The following is a 14,006-nucleotide window of genomic DNA, read 5'->3' on the forward strand; positions in this document are numbered from 1 at the left end:
AGTCAATATAATTTTATTTACTAGGTTCTTCTTCGTCAATCGATCTCTTTACAAGTAAAGTACTCGCATTTCTTAACTAATATTGATTAATTGTTTGTTTAAAGGTACTTGTTGAATCTCAATGCCATTGACTTTTTTTCTTTTTTACAACTATGTAAATTTTTTAGAGGTTTATTCATTCAAGACACAGCGGAACCAGGATATAACCGGAATAAACCTTAAACAGTAAATCCCTGGTTCAGTTTTGGGTGCTTGATGTCAACCCCCAAAACTTGGGGAATTAGTCTTATCTTATGTGCTAAAGTAGTAAAAGTACAATTACAAACACAAGCATTCTAATCGATTTATATTTTTTTTGTCGTCTACATAATCAATTATATATATAGTTTAAGAGAGAAATAATTAGGAGGTGTTATTGTCAAAGAATCAACCAAACAAAACAATGAAGAGCTTGACCACCGACTCTTCTTCTTTTTCCGGCTACGAACTGGCTGGCCCTAGTAACACCGTTGGAAGAGCCAAGTCACGGTCTATTGGGTCTGACAGTTCCACCGGTCAGAGAGATGTGCTGAGAGTCGTGTTGTTGTTCACAACCGTGGCACTTTCTTGTCTTTTGGTCTATAAATCTGTGGATAAGCCTTTACAAGTGATGTTGCCTCAATGGAAAACCAGTTGGTACTCACAAAACCAAACTTCCTTAAGGCCGGTAAGTGTCTCAATCACAATCACAAAAAGATACACTCATGTGGACCCTTGTTATATTGACTTGGTATTGTTATATATAGATACAACATACAAAACCGGTTTCAGAGCTAGAGAGAGTACTGATGAACGCTGCTATGGAAGACAACACGGTGATTATAACAGCGTTGAACAATGCATGGACAGTTCCAAACTCTACGTTTGATTTGTTTTTAGAGAGTTTTCAGACAGGACTAGGGACCGGGAGGTTACTGAAGCATGTGATTGCGGTTTGCCTAGATAGCAAGGCATATGACCGGTGTATGCTGGTTCATTCTCATTGCTACTTGATCAACGCCACTGATTCTGAAGAGCTCGCGGGAAAAAACCGGTTCATGTCTCCCGGTTACTTGAAGCTCATTTGGCGACGAATGGATCTCCTAAAAGAAGTTCTCAGTTTAGGCTATAACTTTCTCTTCACGGTACGTCATATCATAATAAGTTAAATATCTAAACCCATGGAAACCGAATGGTGAAAAAGAAAATGATATTAAAGACTTTATAAAGACCAAAGGCTTGAAAATGAAGCTACGCATACCTTTTATGGCTTGAATTCTTTGTTTTAATATACTTTTTTTTATTCTACTAGCTTATAAATTTATAAGCTGGTTAAGAAGTACTAGTTGAGATTTCAGATTTTTTTTTTTAGTTTCGTTAAATTTTTTTTTTGTTTTTTAGTTTGTTTGATTTGAGGTTACTAAATAAATAGAGCCAATCAACTTATTTTTTCTTTTTCAGATATGTTATTTTGATACGTTCTTAATTGCATATAAATATAGGATGCTGACATCTTATGGCTCCGTGATCCATTCCCTCGGTTCTTTTCCAACGCGGATTTCCAAATATCATGTGATGACTACAACGGAAAACCTTCTGATAAAAGCAACCACGTAAATTCCGGATTCACATATGTCAAGGCCAATAACAAAACCCGAAATTTCTACAAGTATTGGTGCGACTCGAGCAAGAGATTCCCGAAAAGACATGACCAAGATGTTTTCAATTCCATCAAGAACGACCCGTTCGTCACGGAACTCGGGATCACGATAAGGTTTTTGGATACGGTTTACTTCGGCGGGTTTTGTGAGCCTAGCCGAGACATCAACGTTGTTAACACTATGCATGCAAATTGTTGTATTGGTTTGGACAACAAAGTGAAGAATCTTAAAGCGGCTCTTGAAGATTGGAAGCAGTATTTGTTGGTGAATAAAACTGTGACCGAGACTAAATGGAATATTCCACCAAGGTGTGGCTATTAGAGGTGGTGAATCTACATGTCTTGAACAGCAAACCATACAAATATCTTTAATTTCTTCAAATAAGGTTACACTAGATGGGTAACCAATGTCATCCACGGACATATAAGATTATGTTATATGTACAATATGTAGTTTGAACTTTATAAATCTATATTTGAATAATAATAAATTTGTGCAAACTAACAGCTAATTTTATTTTGTTAGAAAATTACAAAAAAAAAAATTGAGCTCTTGCTCTGGCTACACACAAAAATAAATAAACAAGTTGTATCCCCACAAATATATTTGAATTTTGAGTTATGACCCCATCAACGGTAATTATCCACGTTTCCCATCTAATTCCGTAATAAACGGGTTTTAAAAAATCCATCAATTCGACCTACACTACAAGAAAACATGGTGAAATCATACCAAATTTTATACGAAAATAACTTACGATTATTCTACGTAAAATATTTGTTGTAGGAATTAGTAGGAAATTTCCTACGAAATTTAATCGTGAAAAAGTCGTAGGAACTTTCCAACGAAATTTATTCAAAACGTAAAATCGTAGAAAAATTCGTAGAAAATAGAGAGAACTAAATAGGAAAAGAAGCGGTAGGATTTTGAAAGGAAATCTTCCTTTTAATTTCTTACAAAAACTGTACCAAATAAATTTCGAAGAAAACTCGTAGGAATAATTTCCTATCAATTTTTTACAAAATAAATTCCTTCCAAATTCCTACCAAGTGAAAGAATGTTTTCTACCAATATTCTAAGTTATTTTATAAGTAAATATTTAAATTCATTTACTTATAAATTTAAAATCATTTACATATATATATATATATATATATTTACTGTACATTTACAATATATTTTTTTTAACTATTTACTTTTAAATTTAAATCTCTACTATTTACTTATAAATTTGTTTCAGAGAAATCAAGATACTTTTTCAAATTTGACTATTAAATTTTTAAATAAAGTCATTTACTTAACCCTAAAACACTAAAAACTCTAACCCAGAAATTTATTTATTATACTAAAAACTATAATCCAAAATTTTATAATTGTTTTAGTCTCCTTGAAAGATAACCGATCGGAATTCTCTTATCCATGTTTGTTTAAGTGCCTAAAGCATACATAGACAATTAGACATTGCTTTTTTTTTTTTTGATCAAACACAAAGACAATGCATAACATGAAAATGTCGAGGGTTCGATATAATGAAATATTTATCAAACAATAGGGTGAGTTTGTGATTTATGTTTTCAAGATTTAATAAGAATTATAATACATTCACTATTTGTAATATGAGAAATAGCCATATTTTACTGTATGTAATAAAGAATATGTGGAGTAGGTTTTTTTTAATCTTTCATCTCTTTGCTTTTTTACTATGTGTGTGTCTGTATCTCTGTGGACTGGGTATCAATTTTGTCTCTCATAACTCTCTCTCTTTATATTATTCATTTTTTTAATATTTCATTTTTATTATATTTTTTCTTTATCATAACTATTCAAATAACTTCTAATGTAATATATAAAAAAAAACTTTTCATATACAAAAAAATCTGTTTTTAACTTTTAAATATATATTTCTTGTCAACAAAAGATTAGCTCAAAAGAACCAATTGGATGGAAAATTATTTACATACAAAATATGATGCGGATAACTACGCGCTTGGCGTACTAAGGAATCCACATTTACATTTGTGTTTCTTCGGATAAAAGATAAAAAGAAAGTTGAAAATTTTCCTCTCTCAATCTTGATGTCGTCAAGGTACGCCAAGAAAACTGGCCAGTCCGAAGGAGAATACACCATCTTCACCAAGTCTGAAGAGTCTGTAAAGAACGTCACATCTATGAAGTCATGGCCGAACATGCACCGCATCACCCAGATAAAAGTTACTATTTCAGCATGTAGGGGAGAGAGACTTCGTCGGAAATTATTGGCTCCTCTATTCGGCGGCGCGTCCGGAAATGATTAACAAACCCATCCCGCACCAGCGAACGGATCACTCGCTTTCCAAGATCCATGTACGAAGCAGCGATAACCTATAAAAAGCGCAGGAAGATTAGCAGCGACCACCCTCTGTTAGGGCTCTGTAACGAGAGTGGTAGTGGTCGAATACATGATATCACTCTCCACCAGAGCCTGCTACCACGACAAAGCCTCACCCTCCGCTACTAAGACAATCTCCTCCAGTTTGGGCAACCAATCTCCTCGGGGTGCTCAGCAATATTTTCATAAACTCGTGCATTTCTGTAAACAATTTTTGTAAACAATTTTCCTGGCTTATGTGTTATTGTCGGAAACGATTTTTGTAAACAATTTTCCTCCATTTTGGGCAACCAATCTAGGAGTTTTATTTTAATTAATGTTAGGTTGAAAAAAAAACTTGAGCATTTCTTGCTTTCCATATATACAATATAAGCCAGGAAAACATTAAAACCTGAGCCGCATGATTATTGTTTCCCAAAAAACGATCCACATTCGCATACACAGACTCAAAGGAAAAGAGATGGCCTCCACCAGTACATTTGCTAAGGCCCAAACCTGTCTAGCCGGTGGACAAAAAATATGGCATGATTTACCGTTTCTTCCTCAGCACCACACCGTACACAATCCAGACGCAGGCAATGCCCCTACGTCCCAAATTTCCCGAAACTAAAATACACCCCGATAAAACCTGCCACATAAAATGTTGAACTTTAGATGGACAACAAACCCGCCAAGCACTGGCCAGGAGGAGGGTAATCTCCGGGCCACAACCATGGGCTTGAAAAGTTCCCGGTATTTTCCGACGAGCCAAATGTTAACCAGACTTATCAATGCCAACCTAAATGGTCTGCCTTTTGGTTACTTCCTAAAGGTATTGCCCTTATCAATGCAACATCCAGCGAATCAAAAAACTCGTTGAGCATATCCAAATGCCAAGTATTTTTTCGATGATCAATTAAGTGAGTCAATTGGAGATTGGGGTCCTTAAAAGGACCCTTACATAAAGCTGGTCTCGGGAATTGAGTCGGTATCCAGGTGTCATTCCACACTGAGATGGAATCCCTAGTGCCAACCCTTTTAATAAGTCCTTTGTTAACCAGAGAGCGAGCAAAGCAAATACTCCTCCACCCAGAATATGGAGAATAATGACGAATTGGATTCAGAGGGTGTGTATTCCTATAGTACCTACTTTTAAAAACTCTGGCAAACAACGAGTCTGAAACCTCAAGCAGTCGCCATAATTGTTTAGCCAACAAAGCCGAGTTAAAGTCATCTATATTCCTTAATCCTAACCCCCCTAACTGCTTACTAACACATAACTTATCCCAAGCTAGCCAATGCATGCCTCCCGACTGGCCATTGGAACTCCACCAAAAATTTGCCACTACACTATTAAGTTTGGATGTAATTGTCTTCAGTAACCAGATACAAGACATCACAAACGTTGGAACCGCAGCCACCACAGACTGTATCATGACTTCCCTTCCCCCTTTTGAAAGAAATTTTGCTGTCCAACCATTCGTCTAACTCTGCAGTCTATCCCGAAAAAAGATGAAAACCTTCGTTTCAGCTCAAACCAAAATTTCTGGTAAGCCGAGATATGATCCCATACCACCCAAATTTGTAATCCCAAGAACCCCCTTTATCTCCGCTTTTGTATTCTCATCAACTTTGTGACCAAACAACTGATGTATATGATTGTTCTGTAAATATTTATTGATGGATGGTTTTTAATCCGTACATGTTTATTGTTGGAAGGTTTTAACCGTACACGTTTATTGCTGGATTGTTTTAAACAAACCATAAACGTGTATAGATCAAAATAATCTAGCAATAAACGTGTACGGGTTATTGAGGAGTCTCCAAGAGGTTGTTTAATTATGGGGGAGTCTTCAAGAAGTTGTGTTATGGATTTCCAAGAATCATAATGTGTTCTGCTTGAGTTATAAAACTCAGTAAAAAGGGGGAGAATGTTAGTGTATTTGGGCAAGCTCAAGTTGAATATAAAGTTCAAGAAGCTATACAAAATATGTCTGCACAAGCTTCTATATCAGCACAAGCATATGATGCATGAACAAGCTTATGTCCTACAAAAAAGCATCAGAGGTCTGTTGATTTTGTCTACATTTCTGGATTTTGAAGATTTATGAAGATATACTTGAGGCAAATTTTGGGATATTACTTGGAGGTGAAGCACAAATAAAACTGAAGCTAGAAAATATTTAGAAGATTTAATGGGATAAGAAAATATTGGTTTAACAAAGAATAAAGTTAAATGAAATATTTCCTCTTGATTTTAGGAAAGTTGTTAGCCTTGTAAAGGAAGGTGAGAGGCACAAAATCCCTTACATATAGAGGGTCTAAGACTTAGAAAGTTAGCCCTCTAGAATGCAGGGGCGGATCTACGTGTAGTGGAGGTGAGGCACGTGCCCCACACTGATTATTAATAATTCTTCAATTCAATAATTTTCTATATCATACTTTAGCCTATTTTTACTTTCTTTCATGAGTTACTAATGCTTATAAAAATTTCCGTAACTAAGTATGATTGATGCCCCATAAAAACTTTTCTCGTAGATCCGCCACTACTAGAACGTGAAAAAGAGAGAAAAACATTGTAAGCCTTTTGGCACATTTGAGGAGAAAAGGGTGAGAGATTTGTTTCTAACTGAGAGTCATTGGTGTAGATCATTGTTGTTGATCTTAGGGATCTCTTAGTGGGTTAAAAATAGATCAGGAATAAGCTAAGAGAAGATCTTATGGTTGTGTGAGTCCGATATTGAACACCAACTGTAATTGAGTTCAAAAAGTATTTTCAACAATGTTCGATGACTTAGGCATTTGCTGAACCTCGTTAAAAATTGTGTATCTTTTGTCTCTTCTACATTAACATCCCTCGCTTGCAACAATAACATTTTTTTTAAAATTATTCTCATCATTTGGGATAACAAAGTTTAATGCTTTGTAACGCAGTGTACCGTGACTACCCAAAAACGAATAACAGTAGGAAAACTAACCAGGAATAACCAGAAATGTGTAATACTCTTGTCCTGAAAAATATGAAATATATAGTTTATATTAAAAAAATAGAGGGATTTTGGTCTAATTTCTGGTTGGTTTACTAAGCTAGTCGAGTTATTAATTAAACCAAAGGGTGGTTAATTAGTTTTGATTTAGATAAACCTGGTTTAATCTAATTAAACCAAAAGCCCTATTTTTATTTATAAGAATGACTCCTCCTTATGTTTTGTGATTGTCGTTGTTGGTCTGTGAGAAAGAGAGACCTCTTGGTCGATTTGGTGTGAAGGAGAAGAAGGAGATCAACAAAGCTTTGTTTTAGAGAGAAAGCAAGGAAACAAAACTGTTAGGTTTTTGGAGAAGGAGGGTTCGACTGCTGAAATCGTTTTCTAAGGTAATTATTTATGGTACAATTGTACCTATGCCTTTTTCGTAGATTCTCCTTTTTACAGAAGTGAATTTGGGTATAAACTCCATGAGTTAGTGGCAGTTTTGTGGGACACGTTTTCTCATACGCGAGTTGGGACCATCAAGGATTGTAACTGAGATCGTGGTCTCATCTTGTTTCTGATCGGCATGAAATTTTGTGGGAAGCTTTGTGACGTCTACTGCTAGCGTTTCACCGGAGGGTTGGTTTTTATTTTATGTTTCCATCTTTGAGACTATTCTTTTCTGATGTTTCTGTCCAATTTGCTTCTAGGTTAGTTTTGGTTGTGTGACTTGTTGTAGGACGTTTCTGGGTTATTGCAGACACGAGGAGAGTCTCTCCTGGTTGTGTGACACCCCGATTTCAGAGACTAGCGGGGAGATTTAAAAGAATTGATTTGGCCACCTATGTCACCAAAGTGCATTTATCTTTTCGGTCAAAGGTCCTGAGAGAACTCCATGGGCTGGGATTGGACATGAGGCCCACTAAGAGGTGGCAGTCGGGGCGTTACAAGTGGTATCAGAGTGTATACAGTTATAGAACAGACTCTATAATGGAAATAGACTTGTCTAGAAAAATAGCACGGGAATTTTATATGAAAGTTGTCATAAATAGAATGTTTCCATAAATAGAAAGTTTAATGGAAAGTTAGAACTTGTCTATTTCTGGAAAGAGTGTGTGTGAACATTCAAAGTGGTTGGGATGTTTTGAGAGTGTGGCCTAGGAATGTCCAAGGTGGAGGTGATGTTCCGGGAGGGAATATGGTGGTTGGTAGGACATTGCAATGTTCTACGCGGATCACGAGGTGGTCATGATAAAAAGATCATCTCTAGAAATTTTGAGCCTAATGATCAGTTACTTCTATACAACTCCCGTCTGAAGCTGTTTCCAGGTAAGCTTCGTTCTCGCTGGTCCGGACCATTCACTATCCAAGAAGTCTGACCCTATGGAGCTATTGTGCTGCTTAACTCTAAGGGAGATAAGTTTACTATTAATGGACAGAGGTTGAAACACTATTGGGCGAAAGCCGAAATACTAGACGGACACATTGTGCATTTGGATGATGCACCTTCTGCCTAATCTGCTGCCAAGTCAAGCTAATGACTTAAAACAAGCACTGAGTGGGAGGCAACCCACTGGTATGATCTTTTTATTTTTATTTTTATTTTTATTTTCTTTTAGGATTTACTAACATATTGATTTTCAGTTTTGAGTTTAAGTGATACAGGAAATCATAAAAATTACAGGTGTATCGACCGACACAACATGTGCATTGATCGATGCAAGGCCAAATCAAGTTAGTGGACCAGATGTTTAATGGGTTTTGGGTTTGAAAATAATCGAGTTTTGATGGGCCGGACTAACCCCAGTTGCAATGACCCAACAGTTGCATCGACTGATGCAACCATAGCATCGATCAATGCAACTTACCCTAAAAACGCGACTTAACTCCCCCGACTTCGTTTTCTTCCCCACTCCTCACTGCAACTCAAAACCAAAGAACACAAACTTCAATCAACTGTTTCTCACTCAATTCTCCACCAAATCCGACGATTCCAAAGCCTAACCCACTCGGATTTTCCTCTTCTATTCGATTTCCTGCTCAGATTTACGATTTGGACCAATGGCGACCCGCCGAACGACGAAGAGACCTCGCCTCTCAACTTCTGCTGCCGCTCAGCCGCACCTCCGCGACTCCCCACCGCTGGCGAGTCCTCCTCTTGTTCCACTGCCACCGTCCATACCACTCCCTCCTCTTGATGCACCTCCTCAAGCAACTTGCAATGTCTCATGTCCAAGAAGGGAAGGACAACGGATTCCATCACAGCGGGTTTGGGAAGAGTGACCGGTAAAGAAGTTCAGAAGCTTGATTTCATCAACCGACCGCTACTTGATACGTGGGGATAGTATGAGACTCTGTTTTACAACGCTTGGCTGAATGTTGATATTCAGCCAACTCGGTTGGTTGATCCTGCTACTATGCAGCAGCTTGGGATTCATGATGAGGTACTGAGACTTTTGGAGAAGATTGGTTTAGGGACCATGTGCACTCGATATTATGACTGTTTTCCGGAGTTGGTCTGGCAGTTTATGGCTTCAGTCTGCCTCCTCTTCCAGAACGAGCAGGTCCCGAGAGCTAGTGAAGGAAGGCTGACTTTCTTCATTAGGGGTTTTCGGTATGAGATTTCTTTACCTGATCTTTGTGACATTTACAGTTTTAGCAGAGAGCCAGAGGAAGTTTCTCTTCCAGCAGAGTTTGTAGATGTCCAGCATCTCTGGTCATACTTCGGCACTGGCGACTATGATTCTCGAGGTTCCACTAGAACTGACGTGAGGCATCCAGTGATCAGGTACATTTTTAGGGCCATAGCGAACACTATTCTGTGTAAGATGGAGACTGGAAAGATGAGATTGACTGAGTTGTACTTGATTGCATATGGGGTTTATGATTTGATTGCTGAGGATGATAGTTGGGTAGACCCTGAGAGGGTCAACTATGGTGCAGTATTTGCTTCCCACTTGATCACTTTGAAGGTCAAGGCCTTCGGGAAAGGGAAGACAGAGTTTGTTGGGAGTCTGCTTACTCCTATTTTTCAGAGACTGCGTATTGCTACTGATACTGTCACCATTTGTACGGCGCGGAGCCTGATTGATGAGGACCATTTGCGGCAAACCACTTGGATGAAGAGGGAGATGCTTTAGAGTTTTTGTGATTCTACTGGTAGTCATCTGATCAGATTATCATGACCATACCTCACCACTATTAGAGAGGATGGAGAGCAGTTGCGTTTTCTTTCTGCTGCCGCTGATTTCGGTCCGCCACCACCTTCCCGTCGTCAGCGCAGTGCTGCTACACCTACTGAGCCACCTGTTGTTCCTATTGACGGTTTTGTTGATGATCACCCTGCTGGGGGTTTTGAGGTTGGTTCTTCTTCTGGCACTGCAGCATTTGAGTTTCCAGAGCCACCGAAGCCTTCTACTACTATGAGTTAGGGAGCTTACCAGGAGTACCAGACCTCCACCATGTGTGCCCTCTGGAACGCGATTGCTCAATTATCCCAATGTGACTGCATCCGTCCTACTAGGCGTAGATCACGTTCTCCTCCCCTTGGTGCAGCGAGCGACAACGATGCTGATGGTGATGTCAATGACGATGCTTGATCTCACTTCTGTTTACGGTTACTTTTATCCTTTTTCTTTTTCACTTTGAGTCATTTTGTCATTTGTTTCAGATTGAACTTGTATTGCATTGTGAACCATTATCTATCTTGTTGCATTTAATGTTGTGTTTGAGTGATTCTTAACAGAGCTGACTTCCATGAGAGAAACACAACTAACATGCAACTAACAGGGTTCACGGTCGGAGATTTTTGACCGATGCAGCTTTGCATCGATCAATGCAACCTTGGCATCGGTCGACACAATGGCTAACAGTTGGTAACACGTATCTGGTTCATTATTTCACTACTTTTTCAATTTGATTTTTCTTTCTTAGTCACTCTTGGGCTTGATAACACTGGGGACAGTGTTGTTTAAGTCTGGGGGAGATTAGTACTAACTACTAACTTAATTTTTGTTGTGTCAAAACCACGTTTTTGTTTTTATTGAGTCAAATTTTTCAAATTTATGTTGGAAACTATGATTTTTCTTTTTAGAGTATTGCCTTGGTTGATTAATGCTGCAGATTGAATCCACAAATCTGACTAATGAAAAATCCAATGGCTGACCAGTAAACCAGAGACATCCGAATTTCCAACAGAATTCATAAAAGCCTGAGGTAATTTCTGTACTTTTCTTTTTACCTCATCAAGGAGATTGATGTTCATAGAGCTTGACTCCTTGTTCATACTTCACAAGTAAGATTACAAAAGAAAATGGTACTCCTCTCCCTTATTCAAGTTAAAAAAAAAATCCATGAGAGCTTTGTTAAAAAAAAAAAGAGGGAATAAAAGATGAAATGATTTTGATCAGTTTAGAGAGGTAGGTAAAGTATCTATGACCTCATTATTCTACTCTTGAGTCAAATGATCACACAAAGCTTGGAAGCGAGGGGTAGGTAAATTACCGATGACCCCATTATTCGCTTACATCTTTGAGAAAAAAAAAGAAAAAAAAAACAAAGCAAAGCTCAAATGAAGATACACAAATAGAATAAGTCTAGGGGAGAGAAAGAGTACCACATGTGGTAAAAGTTATATCTTGCTTGTTATGGTATAGTACGGGAATGAGACTAGAAGGTTCTTGACATTGATTAAATTGATGAGTCCCACCGATGAAGGCTTAATGGAGGAAGTAGTGGAATTTGGTTTGAATTTGGGATGCTATGAATGTCAACGAAGAAGTACATGGTGGTTCGATTTGGATTTATCTGCTAAGCATATGGATTATGGTTTGGATGATCATGACATTACTTTAAGAATAAAAGGAGTTTCTGTGTTTTCAAACCTCTTTCACAGGTCTAAGTTTATGTTTTGCTTGAGGGCAAGCAATGGTTAAGTCTGGGGGAGTTAATATATCATGGTTTTTGTGGTTTTTAACCATGGTATAAGTGTGCTTTTTGAGTCTTTTGATTTGTTTTCTAGGTTGTTTTTGAGTTTTTAAAGGATTAGGTACTCAATGGCACGGATGCAACACATAGGAGCTAAAAAGGATGATTTGGAGCATAATCAAAACATTAAGGCTGATCAACAAATGTGGGAGATGAGTTCAAGAGTATGCATCGAACGATGCTACCTCTGCATCGACTGATGCTACCTCTGCATCGATCGATGCAGTTGCCACAAGCCAATCGGAAGTTTTCCCCACAAGCTTTAGAAGATTTACAAAATTTGCCCAAGTTTCCCTTATTTGCAATTAAAGCCGAAGACGTGTTTTAGAGTATATATACAATTTGTATGGTCATTGTTAGGACCTAAGTTATTTTCTGCAACCTTTTTGAGAGAAGTGATATTGAGAGCTTTGGGAGAAAGAGATCTGATTTCATCTGTAGAGAGAAGATTTTTAAACTCTCTTCTTACTTCTTGATATCTATTGCTTATTATTCAGAAAAGATGTTTTGTTCTTCATTAAATATGTCTGAGTAGTTTGCTTGTTAGGTTCAGGGTTTTTATAGGGTTGTTATGGTTTATTAGATCTGTTCTTTTAGGGTTCATTATCTTCTGTGATCTTCATCTTAGGCTGTTCTTCATATTAATTTTTGATTGATCACCTAGAATTAATATCTTACGAAACTAAATTGATATGAGAATATAATTGATTTTCCTGATAAAACGTTTTGATGAGCAAAATTACTTTTTACAAAGAGATTTGATTTAGTAATTTTGTGAACAATCTAAACTTGAAATTAAAGCTGATTTATTACCTAGAATTTTACAAAGAGATTCGGATTTTCTGGTTTTAAATTTAGATAATATTTGTAGTGAGAACTGATTTATTTTACATAAGAGTTTAGAGTTCTAGATCTGATTTTTAATTGTTTGAACCCTATTAAATTATTGATTTCATATTCTGTAATTTCTTGAGAAATTCCCTAGGCCTAACTTTTTAATTTCCTGAATTTACAACATCTTCTAATTTTGTTTCTGCAGAGTTTTCAAATTAATATTCTGATTTAGCATAATTAAAAGATTAATAAGTCTCTTGTGTGATCTAGAGTCTCTGTGGATTCGACCCCTAGAGTATTACAACTGCAAGGCTGTTAGTACCGTTAGGGTATTATAATTTGAGCTTGTCAATGAGTTGCGGTTTGGGTTGGTTTAATTATATATTGTATTTATATTATTATTATTCAAAAAAAATACGGGTCGGGTTGTTTCATGGATTAAGAAGATTGATGGGGGTTCAATCTCATATTTCCTATTGTGACCGGATGCGGATGAAAGAGATTGATGGGGGTTCAATCTCAGATTTCCTATTGTGACCGGATGCGGATGAAAGAGATTGATGGGGGTTCAATCTCAGATTTTCTATTGTGACCGGATGCGGATGAAAGAGATTGATGGGGGTTCAATCTCAGATTTTCTATTGTGACCGGATGTGTATTGGGAGATTGATGGGAGTTCAATCTCAGGTTTCAGGTTGAGACCGGATGTGGATCTCGGGGGTTACAATCTCGAGGTTTATATGTGTTGACTGGGAGGGTCAGGTGTATGCTGGTCGGGGGACCAGAATTGTGATGATTGGGAGAGTATAGTTTGGGTTGACCGCTGGGGTCTGAATTATGCTGACCAATGGGTCAGAGTGTTATGGATCGTTGGGTGTGAACCATTGCGACGGTAGAAATGGTTTGTAGTTGGGAGTGCGGTATTGTCAGATTCGAGGACGAATCTTTTGTTAGATGGGGAGAATTGTAACATACGTGTCCCAAAAATTAATATATAAATTATTTGAGTTTATGTCGGGAACTGAAGTTGAATCGGTTTAGTCTGGTTGGTTTAGGAGGAGTTGTTAATTAAACCAAGCTCAATTATATATGTGATCATATGGTTTAATTGAGTTTTGTTTATTATACGGAAACTAGACCAGCCTAAACCAAAAGCCCTAATTTACTCTTTGAAAAGAGAGGCAGGTGCTT

General features: G+C 37.5%; 1 protein-coding gene across 1 annotated transcript; it reads left to right on the plus strand.

Moving 5' to 3' along the window:
- LOC104724945 (uncharacterized protein At4g15970-like) lies at positions 443–2,092 on the plus strand. The gene is made up of 3 exons (XM_010443518.2): positions 443–706; positions 786–1,163; positions 1,521–2,092. Exons 1-3 carry the CDS (start codon positions 443–445, stop codon positions 1,998–2,000), a joined length of 1,122 nt encoding a protein of 373 aa, XP_010441820.1. The 3' UTR covers positions 2,001–2,092.

The sequence above is a fragment of the Camelina sativa genome, chromosome 11 (genome assembly GCF_000633955.1).
Source record: "Camelina sativa cultivar DH55 chromosome 11, Cs, whole genome shotgun sequence".
Taxonomy (NCBI): domain Eukaryota; kingdom Viridiplantae; phylum Streptophyta; class Magnoliopsida; order Brassicales; family Brassicaceae; genus Camelina; species Camelina sativa.